The sequence below is a fragment of the Haliotis cracherodii genome, unplaced genomic scaffold (assembly GCF_022045235.1).
Source record: "Haliotis cracherodii isolate W230 unplaced genomic scaffold, xgHalCrac1.p SCAF_6, whole genome shotgun sequence".
NCBI lineage: Eukaryota > Metazoa > Mollusca > Gastropoda > Lepetellida > Haliotidae > Haliotis > Haliotis cracherodii.
Genome location: NW_027266319.1, coordinates 58,421,794 through 58,448,694, shown reverse-complemented (window position 1 = coordinate 58,448,694; position 26,901 = coordinate 58,421,794). Strand labels below are relative to the sequence as shown.

At 38.9% G+C, this 26,901-nt stretch overlaps 1 protein-coding gene across 1 annotated transcript; it reads left to right on the top strand.

Moving 5' to 3' along the window:
• Positions 1 to 1,122: 1,122 nt before the first annotated feature.
• Positions 1,123 to 26,241, top strand: LOC139446537 (sortilin-related receptor-like). The gene is made up of 13 exons (XM_071227839.1): positions 1,123 to 1,221; positions 3,725 to 3,838; positions 5,033 to 5,149; positions 8,253 to 8,372; positions 9,295 to 9,405; positions 9,592 to 9,705; positions 12,336 to 12,488; positions 21,701 to 21,814; positions 22,619 to 22,735; positions 24,359 to 24,478; positions 25,152 to 25,262; positions 25,476 to 25,589; positions 26,084 to 26,241. The coding sequence occupies exons 1-13, from the start codon at positions 1,161 to 1,163 to the stop codon at positions 26,239 to 26,241; spliced, it is 1,524 nt and encodes a 507-aa protein (XP_071083940.1). The 5' UTR covers positions 1,123 to 1,160.
• The last annotated feature ends 660 nt before the right edge of the window (positions 26,242 to 26,901 follow it).

Sequence of the window (26,901 nt, the reverse complement as noted above, 5' to 3'; positions counted from 1 at the left end):
GTGATTAGCCCACCTTTATTATGTGTTGTCTGTGCGACTACTTTTAAGTATTTGTTCTTCTTTGGTATTGTTTGGATGCTTAAAACTCAAGCAAAACGTTCATTGGAAGCATAGACAAAACTAACATGAATTTTAATTATCCAGCATGCAGGGCTAGCCGCTAAAACGTACGAGTAGCCCTTTCATCGGTTCCCAAGCCATGTTAGCAGACTATGTGCTTTCTTCTGACGTGATCTTTTAACAGTCTAAAGCCAAAGGAATGTCATCCTTACACGAATATTGTAGCAGAATATCTCGTAAGAGTCGACTAACGAGATCGGGTGGTCAGGCTCCCTGAATTGGTTGATGCATGTCATCGTATCCCATGGGTGGATTGATGCTCACTGGATTGTCTGGTCCAAACTCGATTATTGACAGACCGTCGTCATATAGCTGAGTGCGGCGTAAAACAATAAGTAAGTAAGCAAGCAAGCAGAATATCTTAAGTTTCACCAGTGGTGGTGTGCCAAAGGCCCCCTTGTCATCATTGTGTGCTTCCTGTGTAGGGTTTAGCACGGCACGTCTTGATCCCATTCGTATCACGTAGGTCGCGGAATATTCCGAGTGGGCCCCGAGATATAATGTTGACCCGTTTCGCGTTTCACGTAACTTCTGTCAGTTTACATTAATTTTATGATTGTATATTTGTTTTAACTTGTGGACTCCATATTTTGGGAATTGTTGTGAATTTTGCTTATGTGACTGAAATACGCTGTTAATTTTCAGATTACAGTATTCTACATGCTTCGGGTCAGTTTCTTCTAAAGAAAAAGAAATCAAAGCCAAATGTAGACAGTTGCATGTATTACGAGATAAGCCAGGAAGTGTCATGCCAAGGGCACCTGTTTACCCTCACAAGTGTCATGCACACACGTCATGCACAGACAACCTGTAAGAAATTGAGAAAGCAATCTCATTTTACGAAAGCTAAATTAAATCGACTATCGCAAGGGTGTCATATTCATTGCTGGGACTCGATGAAGAGGTTCTACATAGTGACGCTGAAGTTGGTTGGGGATCCTTGTTGTTGAGGCTCTTTCCAAGATTCGAACCTTGCGGCACTATAAAGAACTAATCAGACACATTTTCGCCTCATTTCGTTTCTCAGACGAATAGGAGTCATGTACAAAGTTGCCGTTCTCTTAGTATGCTTGGGCCTTGCCAGGGCCTTCGTTTTTGAGAGTGAGTATTGATAATTTTTGGGAAAAAAAAACCTCGCAATATATTTACATGAAAGATGTGTCAAATTAAATACATGTTTCGTCGGACATTAAGAATGTAAATTACTCCTTTGTAAAGTTATTGACTCGATGATAGTCAAACGGAAAGGTAGACTGAATACTCTTATTGATAAGCCGGTACTTTTTTATTAATTACAACCCTCCCACGAATGTGTATTCAAATCCAATTGCCACAAACTCCCTCTTTTCACCTGTTGGAAATATAATCCCTGGTGATTTCTCGATAATTGACAATGTTTGCATTCAATTTTGACTATAATTTGGATATAATAATTCATACTATCGAGTCTATGACAAAAATGGGCAAAACTAGAGATTAAATGTATTCGTAACATATTTAATGGAAGGAGGCACAAACTAGGAACAAATAATACTGACGTTAGTAAATACAGTTATTACAAGTATAGCTGAATTACATTAGAAATTTACCAACTGACAAAGCAGAAAAGACCATCATTTGTAAGCAATTTTATATGAACTGTCGATCTATACAAGGATGGGATGGGATGTGTACAAATCCAACCTACAAAGTCAGACCTATGTATAAAAAGGACAAATATGACAACTTCTATCCGTGAAGATCGGGGTAAAGAATTGGTCTTCAGCAACCCATGCTTGCAGTAAGAGGCGACTAACGTCATCGTATCCCAATTGCGTAGATCGATGCTCATGATATCAATCAGTGGTTTGTCTGCTCCAGACTTGTTTATTTACAGACCGCCGTCATATAGCTGGAATACTGCTGAGTGCATCTTCCCGAGGCCAGACAGTCAACTGACTTTAAAAGTCCAGTTTCCACCCTTGCTGAACTAGGCTGGAATTACTGGGCTCGATCAGAGCGCCACCAGTGGCTATTACGAGTTATGTCCTTTCTATGCCTCTCCTATTGACCAATCAGATTCAACCTCTCGTATCACTTGCATTTGCTTCAAACAGTCAAGATGATCTGATTGATAATCAAGATCTATATTGTGAAAAAAAGAGTCTTACATCACGAAATGCATCAAATCACGTAATAGCGCCCGGTCAGGACGATCTGATAGATAATCTTGTAATTCCATAATACCAGCCTAGATCGGCAAGGGTGGAAACTGGACTTTTTAAGCGGCGTTAAACAACACCCTCAAGCTGATCTGTGTCTCTTCACATAATCATTGGATTGTTTCCATTTCCGACATGTTTAACCTCAATTTCAGATATCAGTTTATTGATGGCCTTATCTTCTTTAACAACACCAAGATAAATTTTAGCATATTTCATGTGTCGAGTGAAATATCATGTTTCTCTCATCGTCCCTGTCACGAGATGAGAGAAACGTGATATTTCACGAGACACATGGAATATCCTATTTATTATATACTTTTTGTGTGGTTGGCTACCGGGCAATTAAATAATTTCATTACAAATGTAAAACCTTGAGAAAATGTGAAAAATAGTAACAAAAAACTTGGTCAAGTAACCAAAATGGCGCTTTGCAAAACGAAAGGTATCGATTGACGAGTTACATTTTCAAGAGAATAACAAACGCCATGAATCGGTATTTACTCCATAAATGACCATCTGTCATTATTTTGCCTTGTCAATAAGGAACTAACATAAAAAGAAAGTCAACAGTTTGTGAACTGTCCAGACATTGAATTAAGGGAGATAATTTGAAGGGAGGTCACTCTTTTATGAAAATAGTTCCGTGAAAGAGTTATGTTCACTGCAGTGTAATGTCAATTGTTATGTTCACTGCAATGAAAATATCACTTTTCTCAACTTCGGAAAAGTAAATCTTTCACGCTTAAGTATATAATTAATGAATTTGTGGTTTGGTTTGTTGTTTAACGCTGCATTGTCTGGTCCAGACCTTTCTGCACACCAGAGTTGAAAACAAAAGTAAAAACTGAGAACAATATTCAGTGTCGTACTTCGAGATGTACATAGAAATATACAATTAAGGCAGCCTCTGCATCACACACTACAGCAAGATAGTTAATTTCCCTGTCAAGTATGTATATACCCATCTTATCTTTTTCAATTGAAATAAAGTTCTGAGGAGGACACCACATTATGGGTCACGACATCGTCTGGCCCTGGCTTCACAGGCTATACATTTGAAGAAAAGCGACTTTGCGTAGCCCGTGAGATGTACTGCCATACTGTGTGTGTGTGTGTGTGTGCGCGCGTGTCTGTGTGTGCGTCTGTGTGTGTGTGTGTGTGTGTGTGTGTGTGTGTGTGTGTGTGTGTGTGTGTGTGTGTGTGTGTGTGTGTGTGTGTGTGTGTGATATATTTGGGTGTCATTCCACTCCACAATGTTCTTTTGTTCACTTTACAAAAATACGAGAAAGTTATCTGTGCTACAATTTCTATGAGATGTTGTTTAGTTGGTGTGATAAGGCTGTAGAACTAATGCAGAAGAACAATATACCACCAACCAACTTATCACCTGCTTGTTCCAGGTACTTACTGTTCTGACCGCGAGTTCAGGTGCGGTATTGGCGACTGCGTTGACAAAGACTACACGTGCGACACCCAACACGACTGCACTGACGGCTCCGATGAGTTAAACTGTGGTATGTATGAGTCTCTCTGACATAGAGTGATGTATGCTGGTCCTGCGTCCGTTATCATACGACTTTTTCTTAGGAATAAAGCACAGCACAAAGAAATTGAGATTTGTTCATGTCAAGAACATAGAAAGTAGCTGAGGGAATATGGCTAAAACATGGGATGATATCCAGTTGCTCAATATGACACAGCGTTTCCTGGAAATATTACATTGTAAAATGTATCTAGAAATCTCAACCATTGATAGGATTTGTAAGAGAAAAGTGAAATTATAATGAGTTCATGTCAAGAACAGAAAGACCAAGTCAGTTCACATCCGACTTCCACCCTGAGACAGCTGGGGAGATTGTGCCCGAAACATGGGATGATAATCTAGCTCCTTAACAGGACGTGGATTTCTTCTTCTTCCATTTTGATTTTAAAATCGAAAAATTAAATTGGAAAAAAATCTAGGAATCTAAAACATTTATAGGATTTTATACAGAAAAAAGTGAAATTAAGATGAATTAATGTAAAGAAATGCATCAGGTATTGAAAATTTGACAGCCTTTAAGGGTCATCTTTACAGAAACCAAAATGCACCAGTGTAGGACTATAATGTGACTTGGATTTGTTCCTATCTGGGGATTAACGTAAAACTCTCCTTACTTGATGTCTGAAGAACACTTTGATTGTTTTGGATGAGCAACAGTGCCTTGACACCATATTCTCATAAGGGAATATTTTGCCAGTATTTACAGTAAACACGAATGACAGGGCCTGGAACTTCTGACAATGTCCCAACAATGTTTCACATCTTTAAAGTAAAACTTTCTGACCTGTCGGTGTCTGCTGATGAGTTAGACATCTATGTACCTCTACATAGTCCTCGCTCGAGGTACCCGGGAAGATCCTGGGTAGCAACCCATGCTTGCCGTAAAAGGCGATTATGCTTGTCGTAAAAGGCGACTAACGGGATCGGGTGGTCAGGCTCGCTGACTTGGTTGATGCGTGTCATAGTATCCCAATTACGTGGATCGATGCTCATGACATTAATCACTGGACTGACTGGTCCAGACTCGATTATTTACAGACCGCTGTCATATAGCTGGAATATTGCCGAGTGCGGCGTTAAACAACAAACAAACAAACAAACATCGCTCGACGACACGTTGAAAAATAGCTCACAATAAATGTATGTCATCGTCATCGTTTTGTAGCCACCGACTGTTCCGGCGATCATCAGTTCAAGTGCAAGTCGGGGAAGTGTATCACACATTTGTATATCTGCGACGGCGATGACGACTGTGGCGACCGCTCCGACGAGACAGACTGCGGTAAGAACAAATGACATGAACATTTGCAATCGAAACAAGGGAATGATGCTGCTTCATATGTAAGACCATAGATCCTTAAGTTTATTATCCGTTCACAATTTGGGAGAGACTTGACGTGTCTATCTTAAAGATTCAAGGATTCTCCTATTGCGTACCGAAAGTCCGTAGGGATTCCGGGGCAGAATACGTCTTATGACATCAGACTTACCAATGATGTCATGAAAGCCCAGATTCCGACTATATCATGAGCAATGGTTTGTGAATCACTATCAAATAGTGACGATACCAGTGTTGTTTTTGAGGAATGGTCTCACCAGTCACAAACACATGCAGAGTCAAGTCACGTCTTTACCTGAGAAAACAAGGGAAGATATTGTTCCGTATAGCTGGAATATTGCTGTGCAAGAGTCGTATGACGCTCATTGAAAACTTCGTGGAAAGAGCATGCTCGATTGTACCCCATAACTTGTGAAATTTGGACATAGATAACTATAGTTGCTGAAACACGCACGAAACAACGGGACAATGGACTATTGGTAAGTTGAAGTCATTCTCCTTCTTAGAGATAGTTTTTGTCACTATGCTTTATGCATAGATCTAAATGTGAAACAGATAAGGAGATATACACATAAATAAGAGGAATGGAATTGGCTACTTGACATTATTGAACGATATTAGATCATTAATACATACTGAACCAAATTAAAAACTTCACAATCCTAAAAATTTAACATTTTGACCAGTTATCATTGTGGCCCCTTATTGTGTATTTAAACAGTTATGACCACGTATTGTCTTCAGATAACACCCGTTTTTGTGCAGGTGAATCGATCAAAATGTGCATCTGGTCACGTGGCCATAATACCGAACGTGTTTTCAGCCATACTTGTTAGCAGTCATTAACAAAAAAGAAAAACACAAGAAAACAAAAGTCTTTACTTCCATTCGTCATGCCACACCTTTCAAATGTGCAACGTGAACGTGCCATCGGCAATTTGCAGACGGGAACGTCCGTAGCTGAAGTCGCAATGACGATGGGTTGTAGTCGATGGACTGTTTATGATTTACAGACGCGTCTACAGCAAACGGGTACCACCGCTGATCGCCCTCGGCCAGGTCGACCACGTGTGACGTCACATGCAGAGGATCGTCAGATTGTCTTACGTCACCTCCGTAACCGATTTTTGACGGCTACATCAATCAGAAATGAAGTGTTTAGGGGTAGACTAAGTGCGCAAACTGTTCGAAACTGTCTGAGAACTGCTCACCTTCAAGCACGACGGCCATACTGCGGGTCGATTCTGACTCAATTACACAGACGTCAACGTCAATTGTGGGCACAGCGACACTTACGATGGACTCAGAGGAATTGGAATCAAGTCGTCTTCAGTGATGAATCCCGACTTAATCTTCGATTTGCTGATGGTAGGTCGAGGGAGTGGAGGCGCCGTCATGAACGTTACGCCCAGTGTTGTGTACAGGAAGTTGACAGATTTCGAGGCGGAAGTGTCATGGTGTGGGGTGCTTTCTGTGGCAATGCACGTACCAGGCTTCTTGTCATCCGTGGCAACCTCAACGCTGCTGCTTACCGCGACCAGGTCCTGGCACCAGAACTTCTGTCTTTTATGGCAGCACGTGGACCCGGTTTGATCTTCCAACACGACAATGACAGACCCCACACAGCAATTTTGACAAGGAATTTCCTTCAGAATGCGGGAGTCAATGTCATGGACTGGCCGTCAAGGTTTCCCAACCTCAATCCCATCGAACACGTCTGGGATGCTCTTGGCAGAAGTCTGCGCACTCTCCAGAACCAACCACAGAATTTGCAGGATCTTGGCACCATTTTACAGCAACAATGGCGTCGTCTTCCAAATCATGTGTTCACAAGCATCACAAGGTCCATGCGGAGGCGTTGTATGGCAGTTGTCAACACACATGGTGGCCATACACGCTACTGAACTTGTGTGCCATCAGATTCTTGTGCTTGGGACTTATGATTTAAACTGTTGATGTCATTACCGAATACCGTAGGTGCTTGGAACAAATTATGGTTACCACCGTTAATTAAAATCCTTCTTTGGACATTAATGATTAAAAATTACCTTCTCTGATACATTTATCCGTTGTATATCATATATGGGATTACTTTTAAAAATGTGAAGTTTTTAATTTGACTCAGTATACTTAAAGCTTACGTTAATCATCTAAGACAAATTCACTTATTTTGTCTCCCGAGATGAAATTCCGATTCATATACAGACAGAGACAAATCAGCAAGATGGGTCGTGTTCTCTCTCTCTGACCCTAGAGTAAAATTCAAACAGGAGTCCTACTAAATTCAGAATGATTTGGCAAGACCAGATGGCTTCAGATCTTGGGACTGTCGAAATCTGCAGGTCTCAAAAGCGAGATTCGGGCTTGTTTTACTCAGTTGATCTTGTCTAAACTTCCCTGTCTAAACTTCAAGAATGCCAGCTGTGGGAGCTCCCAATTACACAATATATTGGGTTTAGGCTTTAGGAAGAGGGAGCATTCAACATTCACAGATATAAGGAAGATCATTTATGTATGTCAGCTTCTTTATTGCGAAAAACCTGATAATAATAACTTGATGAAGCTGTTAGTATATACTCCAAAACATTGCGCTCCTCATAATAAAGCAGTTGACATCCATAAATTCTCTCCCTCTAAATGCCTTTCAAAGACTTTTTTCACAGATATATTTGCGATGGAATCCAGTATGGTATAAATAGCAATTCTGTGTCTGCTGGAATATTGTCTGGAGATTAGATATTTTTTCATCTACAGTTGCAAAACCAGATTTAAAAAAAAAATGAAACTGAGCTGAATAGTTTTTAAAAGTAAAAACACCCTGCAACAATGCAATTTTTGTGGCAGACAGTTTTTCTCCCCACAGTCTGCAGCATAATTATTTTTTTCAAGAATTTTCTAGGACAAAATTCTTTTTTATGGGTTAACTTCCCATTTTGGAATGGGGAACATGTGAGAACGAAATGCCTAAATGCTGCATAGTTGTTCTTCTGATATAAAGTTTGGCATAAAAGCATACAAATATATATATATTTGCATGATGTGACAGGTATAATGAGTTGCGACCAGTATGAGTTCCACTGTGTGGCTGACGGCATCTGCATCGAGGATGTGTGGTACTGCGATGGACACAAGGACTGCACCGACGGCTCAGATGAGGCCAACTGCAGTAAGTATACTATATAAAAAAATAATGAAAAACGAAGCGTTATTTATTTCACGATAAAGCATTTTTGTTCCCCATAGATGTAGCTGGCCTATGCAGATAAACGTAATGGCTGATCGCATCCAAAAGCGGGAGAGATATGACAATCGGTGTTGGGGTAAAAGGTACAGGTAATCGACGTGAGGATTGTTAGGAAATGCTGGAAATAACAAACTTAACCCACCTGTTCGTAAAATGGACTAGTCCTACATTTCTGTGGTCGGGTTTCATTCAGGGAGTCATCATTACTAAAATTTGGGTAAATATTTTTAAAGCTTCAACATCCCCAAAAAGGCCAACATAATGCACACTGCAAGAAGGGGCACATCCCGAGTTGTTTATTCTGCCTGCAGTGTCGCTTATTTCTTAAATGTATAACACAAAAAGCAGGGCTTGGAGTTTTTGAAAGAGAAGAAGTAGAAAATAATAGTTATCTTTAAACTGCATAAATATTCTAATATAAGTATAAATATGTTTCTAAAAAATATAATATTGCTGTTCGAAAATGAAAACTGGCAGAAAATGAAAATGAAAACAGGGGGCCGCTATTTACCATACCTTTCAAAACCTCTGCCATGTGCCCCTTGATTAATGTTTTTTTTTATTAATCTAAGTATATGTATTCTGTAAGGAAGGTATAAACTTTAAACAATATGTATATTCATCACTTGCAGCTTAATGAAGATGTTGGTTGGCCCTGTTAAACCTATAGTGCACATTGACAGACGTTTGAGACGTAGTAACATATAAAACTGATACAACATATGAACTATCGCAGAGATGGTAACCGCACCCAAACCCCTCCTTCCCTAACCCCCACCCCGACCCCGACATCGACTCCGCACCTCTCCCGCTTTCTATATACACAGCATCTCTTGATTTGCAGCCTCGTGCCTTGACGACCAATTCCGGTGTACTTCCGGTTTGTGTATCGACTTGCGATGGAAGTGTGACGGCGAAAATGACTGCAGCGACGGTTCAGATGAACACAACTGTGGTATGTCCTTCTCTGTTTTACACGTGACCTTTGTTCGGGATAAGTGTCAGTCTGAGCAAGTTTGATTCAAGTGATTTGTTTTTTACTGCACTGGCCATATATAAATATACATGTATAAACACCAGACTGCGTCAACCTAACCGAGTTGTCCGGCTGCTGACGTTGAACGTCTTAAATTCGTTCCAGGAACCTGCTCAGCCACCCAATTCGCCTGCGCCAACGGCAGGTGCATTCAGAAGAGCTGGGTGTGTGACGGCGACAATGACTGTGACGACTTCTCCGACGAGAAGGGCAGTTGTGGTAAGTGTATATCGGAGGTTTTACGTTGCTGAGATTTACATATTTTTTTGACAAAGAAAAGAAAGAAAGAAACAAGTAAGTTTTATTGCCTATCCTAAAGTTCTGAACTTTATTCTGAACTAACAAAAATGTATTGTAATATAATTATATCCACTACGCAAAACATTCAATGTATCTTGTGTACATGAACAGAGGCCACATATGGCCTTAGTCAAAATAAAAGTGAGTCTGTCTGTCTGTCTGTATTTACAATGGTAAAGTACTGGATTAAATTAGTTAAAATGTTGTTACAAGACATCCAAGGAAGTGTTTTTACATGCTATTACTCTATGACCAACAGGGACAGACTAACTGGGCATCTTCAGTGTAAAGAAGCGTTATAACATTCTATTACTCTATGACCAACAGGGACAGACTAACTGGGCATCTTCAGTGTAAAGACTTGTTATAACATACTATTACTCTATGACCAACAGGGACAGACTAACTGGGCATCTTCAGTGTAAAAAAATGTTATAACATGCTATTACTCTATGACCAACAGGGACAAACTAACTGGGCATATTCAATGTAAAGAAATGTTATTACAAGCTATTTCTCTATGACCAACAGGGACAGATTTACTGGGCATCTTCAGTGTAAAGACTTATTATAACATGCTATTACTCTATGACCAACCTGGACAGACTAACAGGGCATCTTCAGGGTAAAGAAATGTTATTACATGCAATTTCTCTATGACCAACAGGGACAGACTAACTGGGCATCTTCGGTGTAAAGACTTGTTATAACATGCTAATGCTCTATGACCAACAGGGACAGACTAACTGGGCATCTTCAGTGTAAAGAAGTGTCATAACATGCTATTACTCTATGACCAACAGGGACAGACTAACTGGGCATCTTCAGTGTAAAGAAGTGTTATAACATGCTATTACTCTATGACCAACAGGGACAGACATACTGTGCATCTTCAGTGTAAAGAAGTGTTATAACATGCTATTACTCTATGACCAGCAGGGACAGACTAACTGGGCATCTTCAGTGTAAACAAATGTTTTAACATGCTATTGTTCTATGACCAACAGGGACAGACTAACTGGGCATCTTCAGTGTAAAGACTTGTTATAACATAATATTACTCTATGACCAGCAGAGAGAAACTAACTGGGCATCTTCAGTGTAAAGACATGTTATAACAGGCTATTGCTCTATAACCAACAGGGACAGACTAACTGGGCATCTTCAGTGTAAGGACTTGTTATAACATGTTATTACTCTATGACCAACAGGGACAGACTAACTGGGCATCTTCAGTGTAAAGAAATGTTTTAACAGGCTAATGCTCTATGACCAACAGGGACAGACTAACTGGGCATCTTCAGTGTAAAGAAATGTTATAACATGCTATTTCTCTATGACCAATAGGGACAGACTTACTGGGCATCTTCAGTGTAAAGACTTGTTATAACATGCTATTACTCTATGACCAATAGGGACAGACTTACTGGGCATCTTCAGTGTAAAGACTTGCTATAACATGCTATTACTCTATGACCAACAGGGACAGACTAACTGGGCATCTTCAGTGTAAAGACGTGTTATTACATGCTATTACTCATTGATCAACAAGGACAGCCTAACTGAGCATCTTCTGTTAAGCCACAGCTTTATTCATGTGGTTATGGTAATACTAGTATATGGACAAAACAGGACACCTATATACCAGATTATTCATAGATGTTTTTACTCGGACCCTGAAAGATATGTACATTCAATATTGGCATCGTTCCCTATTATTATCAAATACATCATCATCAACTTATTCCCTCTTTAAAATCAGTTTTTGTAGAGAGCAAAACGTATTCAATCTAACACAATAACATTTCCATTTGCACTTGCAAGATTTAGATGTAGCTCAAACGAAGGGTTTATCGAGACGGGAAGAGAACACAGAAGTTGTCAATGATTTAAACGTGGTAGAAAATTAATACCACTTCTTACAAATATGTCCTTTGTACGCTGAATTCAGAACACAGTTCTTTCATAAATATTATATTCTTTTTCCTAGCTTACAGAAGTTTGTTTCGTTAACGTCAAGTAACAATGTAGTAATGAAACACTGTTCATATTACATTCTATGAACCTAAGAAGATGCAAATATGTTACCTTATAAATGTATATACACCCATTACTATATAACATGTACTATAGGCCTATGGCCTCTCAGTTTTATGAATTAACACATTTACTTAAAATGGTTTTTAATATAACATTTGTGAGACCTTTAACAAGAAAACTACAGTAGGGATTCTTCCAAATTTAGGGAACAGTTTCCATACTAAAAGAAGAGGTGCAGTGCAAAGTTGAATTTTGATATGTGTATTTTCTGAAAAAAAGTTCATATTTTGAGCTTAGAATATGTTTTTTACTTCAACATTTGTGCGACCTATAACTTTAAAACTACTTTTCTATACCAATTGGAGAGGTGCAGTGCAAAGTTTGATTTCGATAAAAGAATTTTCTGAGAACATATTGCCTTTGTCATGTTTTGAAGTTAGAAATATGTTGGAGTCGAAGTCGGGGATATTAGTGAGCCCTAGTGAGCACTTTCTGTCTTGTTGTTACAGGAACCATTGTTCCAAACCAGTGTCGCAACATGCTGATTGGCCGTGACTGTGCCCTGATGAACGAGACTAGGAACCCCATTTGTCTGGACAAGGAGCAGGGCGTGCACTACTGCAGGAAGTACTGTAACCTGTGTGGACCTGGACAGCCTGTTGGTTAAATAAAGACCTCAACACAACACTTGTCCTTGTATATACTCAACAGTGAGCGTGTCAGCTTGATGGTGGTGCAAAACCCTACGTGATTGCCTGTTGGTGTGTTTTGGGATTGTAAATATCCTGTATTGGGAATAAACATTGTATTTAGCAAGCCTTGGCGACTTCTCAAACAAGATATTTAGCATCCCTAAACACACAGTCGTATGTTTTTAAATACTGATTTTCGGTATCTTAGATTATTTAAAAAAAAAAATGATAAGTAACACATGATAAAATAAAATCCGTTATGAACTCAACATGCCATAGGGAGAGGGTCACACGTATCAGAAGTTTCATCTCTAGAGGGAGGCTAGTGCAAACGCTTCATGCAAATGTATGTTTATTTTTTAACTGCAGTATGTTTTGAAAGAAAAATGATTAGAACAACATTAGAGCGTTTGAACAAATGTCGGTTAATAATACAGATAGTATGTATGTTGTACACATAATAGTGTTATTTAATTAGTATGTGCAATACCAGAACTGTGAAAATTCCTTCTTCTGTGGCACCTCTTGTGATTTACACATCCGTGTGCGTTAACACATTTCTTCCCTTTCGAGTTTCAAGTTTCGACTCTTGATTACAGAAATCTGGCACGCAGCTCTGCAGACCAAATGAGACTCGTACACAGACGTGCGTTTGGAAACATTTTGCATCCATTTCTGTGACATACTATTTCAAAAAAGTCCAAATATTAGTCGCATTAACATTCGTATTTGTGGCGCGTGACAGACAACAACAATAATAAGGCCCGGATAAGGTTAAACCCAGAATTTGAGATAAAAATACATAGATTGAAGTAGGCTTGTGCATGTGTTTTACAACTTTGTCCAACTTAGAATAATACTTTATCTAAAAAGAATATCTATACATAGAAAGAAGGTTATCTATTTTATTCACCAACATTGAATACACGTGAATAGCTTCAAATTACTGATTGGGCCAAAAGTATAAACTTCCATTAATTATAACCGCTCACTGGCATGTCAAAGTGCTGATATTCCAGTAAGTGTATATGTTCTTAGTGTGTGTGACATAGATTCACATACAGAAACACAATGGACATTCATCAGTGTTTATACTATATTTCCTTCACCGACCATAGGCTGCATTAATCACAGCTGGCGACTTTTCTAATCTATGTTGTAAGAATGCAGTGGTTAGGCTTGTTGGCGAGCGATAACAGTAAAGTAAATTCTTTCGTTGAGACTTGTAATTCTCTTGTCGTTGTTCTAGTGAGACTGTAAAAACGGATCAATACCATCAGAAGGCAACATGCGGATGAGGAAAAGTCTATGGTTTTAAAACTTAGATGGGTCTCCGACTGATAATCAATCCACTCTTACGTAAGATTATAATTTCATCCTGTAAGATATGTCAGATAATGCTTGTCGTAAGAGGTGACTAACGGAGTCGGGTGGTCAGGTTCGATCCCATTTGCGTGGATCGATGCTCATGATATCAATCACTGGATTGTCTGGACCAGACTTGATTATTTTATAGACCGCTGTCATATAGCTGGAATATTGCTGAGTGCGGCGTTAAACAACAAACACGACAAGTCAAATGGCTTGAATCCCATTGACCCCTAGATGGACTACTGTCTCAGGAGGTTTTGTGATTGTAGAGATTGTATAGATTATGATCTATAGAGAGATTTGGTTATAATATATAGCGATTCGAACATAAAAGCCATGTACATCAGTTTCCAACGGTTAACACTAGATCTTATCTATTTCATGTTAGTAGTCACTGTGTTTTTCTTACATTTGTGTCGCCTTTTTTGTGGACAAAGTCGTGTTTATAACCAGTGCTGACCATACACACTATCAAAACTTGTTTGGTTAGTACAAAACATGCGCGATGTCCATTAGAATGTATTTGGTATCTGAAACAACTATATATATATTAAATATAGGATAAATTCAGCCTATGCGTTTTAAGAAACAAACATGTTGCACTGTTTAGTGTTTAGATAGAAAATTAGATGCAAAAGGTATTTTTGAAATTTCATTTCTGCTGCTCTCAAGTTGATTAAAACCAGATCTTTTTTCTCGCTATGGCTCAACAAACAAGTTTGGATATCCCATTATAGGTCACGTCAGAACGACCTTTCATCCGACCAATAAGAGTGTCGCTTACCAGGTCAGGAAAGTGATAGTGAGAATGTTTTTTCTAATCATGCAACCTCGGAAAGGTTAACACGGGGTACTCCGAACAACAGTTACAGAATGTACAACTGAATTTGGTGAATTTGTCAAAATCATCGTCTCTATCCTGCTTCAAAGGGCTAAACATTTGAACGGACGAGATTTTGTATACGCCCGCGGGAAGTTCTGCCATGAAATCTCGGCCATCTATTAGACGTTCCAGAATATTCTTTCAGTTTTCAAAATTTTAATCAAGAACTTTGGCAAATCAATTTTCAAAGCGTAGTCTGGAATAGAAATCGCCAACTAGTGCCGTATGGCTCGAGAAAACTGCCTAATGTCGACTTCTTGTTAGTCATTTCATTGGTCGGTCAAAGTTCGCGAAAGGTCGTTCTGAGGTGACTTGTGATGGGATGACCTCAGATCTTTGTGTAGCGTTACAGAGATTGTCTCTTCTGCACTGTCTCATACAGCTAGAAAGTTTAATTTAAGTTTCAGGTATATCGATATTTTATTAAAATGGTCAAATAGCCATTTCCCATGCATTGATTTAGCCCCCTTGATTAAAACATAGTAAAGCCGCATCATCATATTTAGATCTATGCATAAAGACTTTTCAGGCATTTTACCAGCAGCCCCAGCCTTTGACGTTTTCGGTTCTCAATTTGTGAGGTGTGCTCTTTCAAGAAAGATTTCAAAGAGCGTCATATGACTCGAAAAAATATTGGAAACTCTGCAATTTCCGATTGTAGTCTTTCAAGGAGTAAGAATTCAAACCCGCTACACAATTATACACATTTTCTGTAATATTAAAAGAACACAGATAAAATTCTGCGCTGTAACCATGATATATTTATTATCTTTATTTGTCATGATCATGTGGATATTCAAGTCAAATATGTGAGTCACAGTTGTTAGTAAGACATTACAAACTCTCGGACCTCAATGTGAAACAGGAGATCCATACTTCGCCTGAAATGTTACCAAGTAATAATGTCCATCTTTCTTCCTAGCTATCACTGTCAGCTCCTCTGAGATTTGTTGCAGCCCATCGTTCATGTCTGAACATCATTTCGCATTCACATAGAACCAGAAGTATATACTCATTTCACTTGGACATCTTCTTGCAAACTTTCAAGGAATTACTATTGCAAATGTAGGTTTGTGACAGAAACAAGGATTGGGATTTAATCTCACAGTAAGCACATAATGCATGGTTAAATCATTTGCTCTTCACGCCAAAGACCCCAGGTTCGACTCGTAAAATACGACTATGCTTGTCGATAGAGGCGACTAACGGGATCGGGTGGTCAGTGAGTGAATTGGGTTTAACGCCGCTTTTAACAGCATTCCAGTTATATCACGGCGTGTCAGCTTAATATGGGAGGAAAGCCCGAAGTGATGCAGGTCTAAGACGTTTACCACTTCGGTAAAACCCACGAGCACGGTTATGGTGCTGACAAACCTAGAAACATAATCGGGGTGAACCGGGATTCGAACCCACAATCATAGGTTTCTGGTGTGTCCAGGGGACGCAACTCTGCACAGCGAATCGCGGCGCCTTAGACGACTGGGCCACCCGTGCCCCCTTAACGAAAAGGAAACATATCCTGTACCATAAAACTCGGGGTGTTCTACATGTTAACCACTTTGGCTGAAACCACGGACAACAGTATGCTGCTGACAACAAGAGTATCATTATCATGGCGAAGCTGGGATTCAAACTCTAGTTCATTAGATTCTGAGGAAACTAAGGAAAGTAACTCTGCACAACTAATTTCATCGCTTTAGATGACTATATTACCTTTATTAAGTGTTATCTATGCAAGTGTAGCCAGGTCCACGACACACATCACTTGAATTTAATGTCTGTTTATTAGTAGAATTACTTATAAGATTTTGAGAATTACAGGGTTAGATAAGGGCGGCAGTTCACTAGCCTGCCTCTGACAAGAAAACCTGAAAGCAGAAAAAAACAATTAGATAATGCCTTAGCATCAGATAACTAACAAATATATTCTGACATAGTACTCTAGTGTAGCTAAGCTAAATAGTTTTAATAACAACACAATTCAAAGTACCAGCTATATAATCATGATAATACCAGTAATCATTACCTACTGGTTAAAATAGCCCGTGAATTATTTAAATAGAGCATAACGCCATAACCTATAAGATATCTAATCTAGTACAGCTAGGCTATATAACACAAATAACAAAGACAATTCATCCCTCTCAAAGTACCAGACAGATAATGGCAATCAATATTACATATTAGTTAAATGGCTTGGACAATATTGATAGAGCAGGCCATAACCTCTGTGACATCTGACCTTTGGTGCTGATATTCATCTACATGAAAGTTCAGTGCTATAACTTCCATAAAATACCCGACAATACCATCATGACTAGAGATATACTGACTTTAGGGTGCTATTTGATCATATACATCAACATTCCGTCACGAAAATTAAATGCCATCTTGCTACAGACATTTATCTCTAATCATGCCAGCTAACCATCACGCATGAGGTGTCATCTACTTGATATACATAGCTGTGTGCCTCATTTACCGGCAACACAGCAGTTCACTGGTCAGTCTTATGTCTTACATGGTGCAGTTAACTTGTGCTGATATCTAATTATACTAATGACAACACGGAAACAGTATCTTACAGTGTTTGCCATAATCAATAAACTCGTAAACATTAATACAAATACCGCTAACGCAAGGCGGGAAAATTGACCTCGCGGTACCCAAAAGTCTTACTTTATAATAAACACTAAACTATCCTGCAACAATGTAAAATACCTATGTACAAGGTCCCAAAACATCATTATTTAGCAGAGGAACAAATATAGTGATTATTGAAATGCTTACTTGGAATATCTTGAGGCAGAAAGTAAATCAAGCGGAGTGCTTGGTGATGGGTGTTTTATAAAAAAAAATCGGCCAGGCAATAACAACCGAAATTTGAATCTTAGTTTGTACGGAAACGGAATAAGGAAAATATTATTAAAACTTAGATTCCACTTGCTCACACAAGTCTTATTATCAGTCTCAGTACTTCTGTGGTATTTGACAAAATATAGTTCTGCAAAGTGAAGCCTCAACAAACGAACCCAAAACAGAAGCAATGGTTTATATTGACCTCCATAACATATCCTTAGTAATATCCAATTAATATCAATTAAAGCCTTAAAACGGAAATATTAAGGAGTGCACGCTGAAGTCGAATATAAATACTTAAGTTTTTGATAATTAAGAACGACAAAAATACAGACAAGATAAGAATATTACATTTATCAACCTGGCTTTTCACCATACGGAATCGTTCACATACCAGTGTGGTGAATCATATTCTTAAATAGCGACTTCGAGCTCCACTAACTGTTAATTCCAAGCATAGAAAGAAAACCTATTTGCAATTTAAATTATCCACCACGTAGGGCGAGGCGCCTATTCGTACGAGTTGTCCTTAAATCGGTTCTCTAGCCATCTCAGCATGCTGTGTAGAGTATGTAGTTTGTTCTGACGTTGAACATCAAAGAATAGCAAAAGGAATGTCATCCTTACACGAACGATGTTGCAGAATATTTTATGTCTGACCAGTAGTGCTATTCAAAGACATTTTAGGATTGTTGTCTTCATTGTGCGCTTGCAGTTCAACATTTCTTCTGCAGCAAATGAAGTTTGTCATGGCCATATGTAGAGAGGTGGATCTATTTAGAGATAAGCCAAAATGCGCCATGCCATGTTTAGCCCCACAGCTGTCCCGAGCACACACCATTTAGGTGCACCTGTTACCTTTAAAGAAATGCAGAAAGCATTATCCTTTAACGAAAACTATTTTAAATTGACTATCACAAGGGAGTCATATTCATTGCAGGGACTCGATGAAGAGGTTCACCAAAGTGACACTGGACTTTTGTAGGCTGGGTATCTTTGTTGCTAAGGCTCAATCAAAGATTCGAACCTTGCCCCTCTATAAAGAAATAATCAGACACACTCTCATCTCATTTCTGTATCTCTCTGAAGATCAGGCGTCATGTACAAAGTTGCAGTGCTCTTAATATGCTTGGGCCTTGCCAGGGCCTTCGTTTTTGACAGTGAGTGTTAATAATTCTGGGGAAAAACATCAATACAATATATCTACTTAAAAGAAATGTTATATTGAATGAATGTTTCGTCTTGGTAATTAACAATGTAAATGGCTTATTTGAAATATTTTTTGACTTGGTGATAGGGAAACAGAAAGGTTTATTTGTAAGCTGGTACTTGCTAATTGATTACAAACTGTTAATAAATGGTGTTGGGCAGCAGTAGTTGTCTGTGATGTTCTGATCGCATCTGTCTTGGTAGTTGGCAGGCGTGGATCAGTACTCCGAGATATGCAGGTGCCAAACTGTCATCGATCAATGAGTATGTCTGCATTAGAATCTTGATGGCCGTCAACCAGTGAAGTTGTTTTAGCACCAGTGTGACGTGCTCATATTTCCTTGTCCGTGTGCCAGCACATACGTTGTATTCTTCACTCTGTCGCCTGATCCAATTTGCAGGGATTGGCAGTAATCAAGTTGACATGTGATGTATGCATGGACCAGTATCTGTGTTGTTTATGTGTCCAGATACCGACGTATTTTCCTGATGTTCCTCGAATGAAAGTTTGCAGCTCTTGCTGTCCAGAATGGATGTTGTTCGGATTTCATGTTCTAGTTGATCATCAGTCCTAGATTCTGCTCATGATCAGTTGGCATGATAACGGCGCCGTCAACTGTGAGTGTCGTCATCGAAATCTTGTCTAGCCGGATTCCCAGCATCATGTTTTCTGTCTTGTCACCATTGGACATCAGGATGGAAATGACCTGAACCATGACAGGAAGCTTCGTGTATGTTCCAATCAAGACGGTATAACTGAATCGTGTACAGTATGGAATGATGTAGGCCTAGCTGTACAAGTAGGACAATTTTCCGAGCACCGATTACCCTTATATCATCATTTTGAAAGTCAAGGAAGTCTCTGTGCCTTGCCTTGATGTTCACAGAAACAATTCTGTCAATTTCAGGTGTTTTGATTTTGCCAATACTTCCAATCCTGATTCATATGCATACAATAACAGAACATCGCCCCTCTCCTAGCCGATCTGTTATTATGAATCAGATTGTTTCCAAAGAAAGGACACTCTGCCCAAAAGTTTAACCTCACTATCAGATACTAGTATATTGATCATTTATATATTTGTTTTGCTGTCGGTGGGGAGGGGCGGGCTTACCCATTTTGGGAACACTTGGTGTCATCACTGGTTTTCGGTGGTCCATTCCTCCAGTTATCACAACTATTTTGCCCTTTACCTAAAATTCAATCTGTTTCGGCAAATAATCAAGACTAGTTATACTCTTGCATTCACGTTTTGTATTTGTTTGAACTGGGTCGATGTTTCTGCTGGTGGACTGAACTCCTCGAGTTTCGTCATAAGCTCAGGAGCATTTATTTATGCTGAGTCAACTACGAAAGAAATGTTTGTGTCCAGACATTAAAACTGTCGCCTACTGTGTTGCAAAACTAATACATAAATATATATTTATTTATAAGAAGCAGAATCTCTGCACCTTTTGTACACAGCAGAAATTATTCAAAATGAACATAACATTTTATTAGTGTCAGTAAAATCAATAAAAGTATTATCGTGTCACTGGATTTTCTGGTCCTCAGATCACTTGACTACTGTTGTGCGGCGTCAAGCAAAAACTACTTACTTTCTTTAATTAAAACTGTGTGCATAGTGGGTGCTACCCGTAGGGCAGGACATGTTTACCCTTTTCGTGATGTGTCATCAGTGATTGTCAGTGTTCCATTCCTATCATTTTTATGGCTATTTTGTCAAATGGAATCCGATCTGCCCAATAATCAAAACTGGTTATTCTCTTGCATTGACGTTTATATTTCAACAACACCAAGATAAATATGTATCTTCACCTTTTTATCCACCTAAGTTGGAAATGAAGGAAACAACTGCGAAACATTTTTTATCTTGATTTTTGCATAGAAATTGATAATTATGTCAGCCTCTATAAACCTGTATAAGAAGAGGGGTAATTTCGAGCTTCAAATCATGTATTTCCCCTTCAAGTTGAGCAATATCAATATACCATCAGCTCCATCTGAGGTCCTACAGAGCAGTTTCCTGTAATCAATTTTCATGGTAAGACACATTTTTCTTAGAACCAGTCCCTTCAACACCTTTTCCCGAACACCTAGTATCATCATTTTTTGATAGTGATTCATAAAATACATGCTCATGATATAGTCGGAATCGTAAATAAACTCTCCTTTTGGCGGAGCTTTCATATAAATATGGAAAGGGTTTTGTCGCTTTACGATATACAATAGTGAAGTTATTCCAGAATGTTTATGGTAGACATTTCTTGGAAAAGGAGGCAAACACTTTTTTTTACCCCACAACAGATTTTTACAGACCTTCAGCATATCCAGTTAATACTATTCTTCTGTGTGTAAAACGTGAGGATAAATTATTATTCTGACAGATATGTTCACAAAGGTGCCCTCCCCCCAAAACACACACACACACACACACAGACGCACACACACATGAATATCAAATGGTTGGCCCCCTAAAATAAGTATTATAAAATTTCTCTCTCAAAGGGTAATTGTTACGTGTTCTTCGAAAGGTCATCAAACCTTACAACGATCTTAATATTAAGACTAGGACTATGTTAAATGAAAGTTGTAGCATAGAGATTGCTTTGTGTGAGTCTCGTCGAAGAAAGGCTTCAGAGATAAGAACCTTTTCTACTGTATGAAATAATGAAATAATAGTGAAACAATATCGAGGGCTGGTGGGTGACCGTAAATCTATATGTTAATAATGTTAAAGTTATGCTTAAGTCGCTGTATGATGCTATTGGGTGTGATAAGGCTGTACAAACATTGCGAAATAATGCCCCCTTGTATTGTGAATTATCTACCCACTCACCTGTTCACCCTTTCTTCAAGATACTGGCTGTTCTGACCGCGAATTCAAATGCCGTAGTGGCGATTGCGTGGACAAGGAATATACGTGCGACACCGAGAAAGACTGCACTGACGGTTCCGATGAGATCAACTGTGGTATGTATGAGTATCTGTGCTTCAACCGGTTCAACGTGGGTTATGACATAGAGTGTTATACGGTGGTCCTGTGTCCGATATCATCCGAGTTCAAGTAGCAAGGAGGATGTCAAGCACCACAATATGACTCAGATGTGTTCCTGGTGTTAAACGTTGGGTGAAAAAAAGATATTTTAGTCTTCCTTTACGAAACCACAAAGCCCAGGCATCTGAAACACTGATAGGATTTGTAAGGACACAACGAATTTCATGTCAATAAAGAAAAAATCCACCTTTTCTTCTCTTTTTGTATGAAAAAAAACAACAACAAAATTAAATTGCAAATAAATTCCTGGATTCTGAAACATTGATAGGATTAGTTTGATTAAAAGTGAAATTCAGATGAGTTCATGTTTATAACAAAAAATCCCACATCAATAATTCAAAATTTGATAGTTTTTAAGGGTCGTCTTCATGGAAATTACAATATCCTGGTGTAGGTCTATAATTTGGCTTGAATTTGTTTCGGCCTGGAATTGAGAGCTTAACGTTAAACTCTCCTTACTTGATGCTTGAAGAACACATTGATTGTTTTGGGTGTGCATTGACGCTATATTCGTCTCTCTAAGAGATTATGTTGCCAATATGAACACGAATGACAGATCATTATTATTCTGACAATGTCCCGCCAAATTGTTTCACATATTTCTATTCAAAGTTTCATACCTGTCTGCGATTGTGGATAAATAAGACGTATGTTTCCTTTTTGATATTCATTGCTGGATAGTTCCCAATAAATGTTTAGCCTAGTTCATCGTTTTGTAGCCACCGACTGTTCCGGTGCTCATCAGTTCAAGTGCAACTCGGGGAAATGTATCTCACACGAGTATTTCTGTGACGGCGATGACGACTGTGGCGACGGCTCCGACGAGGCTGACTGTAGTAAGAACAAATGACATTAACATTTGCATCTTTAAGGAATCAAAACAAAGATGATGTTAATTCATATGTTAGACCTTTATATCATGAACCATATTGTCCATTGACGTGACTTTGCGACTTCTAAGAATTGTCACGGGAGTGTGGTCTTTCTTCAGTCTCATACAACCAATGACGTCCCAATGTTTGTTGGAAAACCGGACTATAATGAGTACCAGGTAAAGGACCTGAGTTATTGTTTGTCTTGGTTGCGAAGGTATTGGATAAATCCAGGAGTACCTGTTCGGGTTACGGATCAGGAATCAGGAATGTGAAAAACATATTTCAGTCAAAAGATTGATTTATTAACCACGAGCCTGATAATCATACTTATGTATAGAAAATTGTATTTTTTCCTGTCTGACTGATCAAAAGTCAATAAATGAATAATGATAATGCCCAAGGAACAGCAGCTGTTTGTACAAATTTGTGGCTTTACTAATACATGTAGTGCGGTGCTTTGTTTTACAGTTAAACACTATTAAATTGTTAATATTCATGTCACATTTCACAGAAATGGAAATAGAGCATTTGATACTATATATTGATATTATATGTTTCTCACTTATTACAAAACCAAAATAAATAATTGAAGAGTGTAATCCTATTTCTATTTCGACCAAGATTTTAGAAAATAAGTGACAAAGCCCTATTCGCGAAAAGATAATCGTATCCTTCGCCGCGGATAGCACCAGTGATAAATTCATGCAAAGGCAAGTGTTCACCTGACCCATCACGGTAATATAATAGGGATTCGCATCAGATATTTTGGTAAATTTGGCCACTGATGCTTCAAATTCGGAATTGTGCCCTGCATGTCTGTCATAAAACTTGTACTAGGCTAGGTTGCTGTAACCCTTATCAAACAACATTTTTGAGCTGGAATCATTTGACGCTCATGGAAAACTTTGTAGCAAGAGGATGCTCGATTGCACTTAAATGTGGTGAAATATAGACACCAAAGACTGGAGGCAAGAAATAAAATTAATTTCACTTTTGAAAATTTAAAGTTATACCTGTTGTCATACTGTCTTATAGATAGTGTTGCCACTCTAGATCGAAAATGAAAATGGAGAGAAGGTTTAACAAATAAATCAGTGGTATGGAATGGGCTATTATTGAACGATATCAGATCATCGATAAACCTCACGCACCAGTTAAACGTTTTGGCCAAATTCCCGTGTTTTGATTTTGCCAATCGAGATTAAATTCCAATTCATATGCATACAGAAACAAATCAGCAGGAAGGGGAGAACAGTTGTGCCCATGGATATGCGTACCTCTTGACTATATCACCGGATTTCACCTAAGATGTTATCTATGAGGATGTTTAGCCAATTACATGTTGTTTTCTCTGATTATTTTTGCTTTTATTTTTGACAAATGGTCCTGAACCTTTGAAGACAGATGGTATGTAAGTATATCTATGGTCACCACGCGTAGTTTGTTATGGTGGCTAGTCAAGCAGCTTGTAAAACCGAAATACCTGTGTAGGGGTTCTTTTCAAGTAAAAAGAGAGGGTTTGGCAGGAAAATATACAAAAATGAATGACAAGAAATACAAAATGATAAATTCATGATGTGACAGGTGAAAAGAAGTGCGACCAGTATGAGTTCCACTGTGTATCTGACGGTATCTGCATCGAGGACGCGTGGTACTGCGATGGAGACAAGGATTGCACTGACGGCTCAGATGAGGCCAACTGCAGTAAGTATACAATACACATTGATTGACGTGTTTGTACACCATTTATAAACAATGCTTAGAGTATCTGGAAAAAAAGAAGGCAAAAAAATAATTTTCTTTAAACTGCGTATATATTCTGATATGGTTTTGCATAAGTTTCTTTCCCGTGAAGATCCGGTTCAGAATTGGTCTTCAGCAACCCATGCTGGTCGTAAGAAGACCGGGTGATCAGGCTCTGGTTGATGCATGGTCACGACTCGATTATTTACAAACCGCCGTCATATAGCGGGAATGTTGCTGAGTACGGCGTTAAACAACAAACAAACAAACGAACAAATAAATATGTTTCTACAATATTGCTTTCCGAAAATGAAAAGTATGGGAACCTCTATTCACCTTTCCTTCCAAAACCTCTACCAGTTTTAGTTTCGATCTCAAATCATTATTTACATGTGTCTTTGGATTAAACAAAGTGAATGTATTTGGTAAGGACGATATATGCTTTTAACATACTTCACATTAATGAATTGTAGCAAAAGAAGATGTAGAATGGACAGATTCACAATCGTTTCTGATTGATGGACCCTTTGCCCCAGTATACAACATATATACACATACAACTGCTGGATTAACAATGAAGGAATATGGTAACCTCACTAACCCAAACTAACAACCTTGCTTCCTTAATTTGCAGCATCGTGCCTTGAGGACCAATTCCGGTGTACTTCCGGTTTGTGTGTCGACTTGCAGTGGAAGTGTGATGGCGACGATGACTGCAGTGACGGCACAGATGAACATGACTGCGGTATGTTTTTCTGTTTTATACCTGACTTTCATGTGTGCCGAGGTAAATTGTCAGCTCTAGCAAGTTTGATTCAAGTGATACCAAATTTATTCTTGTGAACTAAAAGGTATTCTGACGTCGCTGTCTGTACGATATACATGTATATCAACCAGACTGTGTCAACCTTACCGAGTTCTGAGGCATCTGACGTTGAACGTCTTCAATGTGTTCAAGGAACCTGTAGGACCACCCAATTCTCGTGCGCCAACGGGAGGTGCATTCAGAAGAGCTGGGTGTGTGACGGCGACAATGACTGTGACGACTTCTCCGACGAGAGGGGCAGTTGTGGTTAGTGGACTTCTGTGGTTTTTTGGTGATTGTCAAAATATTCTATCAACCTGAAACATTTAGTTTTTAAATCGGATCTTTGTTTTATGTTCAATAGGAACATGTGAAGTTTGAGATCCAAGTTGGTGTCCTACTCGTGTTTGCATGACATTGTGTCCACGTTGCTCTCCGTTTGGCTGAATGTATTTTTATTTCACATTTCTAGGAAGTTTAGAATATGTCCAAATGTTTTTTGGATTGGATATACAAATTCGATTCGATCATTGGGAATACATTCGGATTTTGTCTTAAAAAGAGACACTCAAGGTTTGGTCTTTACAAAGACAGTATTGTTGCTGAGATATACACTTTTTCTTGACTGGAATATAACCAGCTCCGGAATAGATGTCGAGCAGTCAACCAGTTGAATCAGTCAATAGGTTGAGTTTGAAGTCGCCTTGTGTGAGGTGTAGAGACATTATCACAATCTTGCATAAGAGTATTTATTATTACAGGAACCATTGCTCCAAACGAGTGTCGCGACATGCTGAGTGGCCGTGACTGTGCCCTGATGAACGAGACTCACAAACCCATCTGTCTGGACGAGGAGGACGGTGTGCACTACTGCAAGAAGTACTGTAACCTATGTGGACCTGGACAGACTGTTGGTTAAATAAAGACCTCAACACAACACTACATATATTCAACAGTGAGCGTGTCTGCTTAAATGTTTGATGTAACCAACTAACAAGGCATGGTGCATGCTGAGAAAGCAAGACTCATTATCTAGGATTCGAACCCTAGATCATTGGATTCTGACAACGATAGGGAAAGTTACCCTCAATTGAAGCGCTTAAGACAAAGAGAGAACTAATTTTATGTGTGTTATCTGCGTGAGTTTAAGAGATTAAAGGGAGGCTAGACTCGCCTATTTGGTAGTCCCAGCAAATTTGTTTCCAATCCCACATATGTAGAAGAAGTTTTTGGACGAAAGTGAACTTTATTATTTTGTCATATATAACGTGTACACCTAGTGAACATTTGCCTAATTTTTTTTATAGATATACTGAACCGCAAAAAAACCCGTCACCATGGATAGATATATGAGAAACCCTAAGTGGCAAATGTTCTTAGAGTGAAACACAACACTAGTCTCTGAGAAAAAGTCAGTATCTCGTGTGTCCGCCATGTGCATTAATGACTGCCGTGCAACGTCGATACATGGAGTGGATGAGGCGGTTGATGAAGGCCATAGGCACTTGAGCCCACACTCTGAGGAACGCCTGCCGCAGTTCAGCTGCAGTTGTCGGCCTTGGTCGGACGTCATTCAGCT

Coding starts and splice junctions, on each gene's coding strand:
- LOC139446537 (XM_071227839.1), top strand. CDS start 1,161: ATGTACAAAGTTGCCGTTCTCTTAGTATGCTTGGGCCTTGCCAGGGCC. Junction 3,839..5,032: donor CTCCGATGAGTTAAACTGTG/GTATGTATGAGT, acceptor ATCGTTTTGTAG/CCACCGACTGTTCCGGCGAT. Junction 5,150..8,252: donor CTCCGACGAGACAGACTGCG/GTAAGAACAAAT, acceptor ATGATGTGACAG/GTATAATGAGTTGCGACCAG.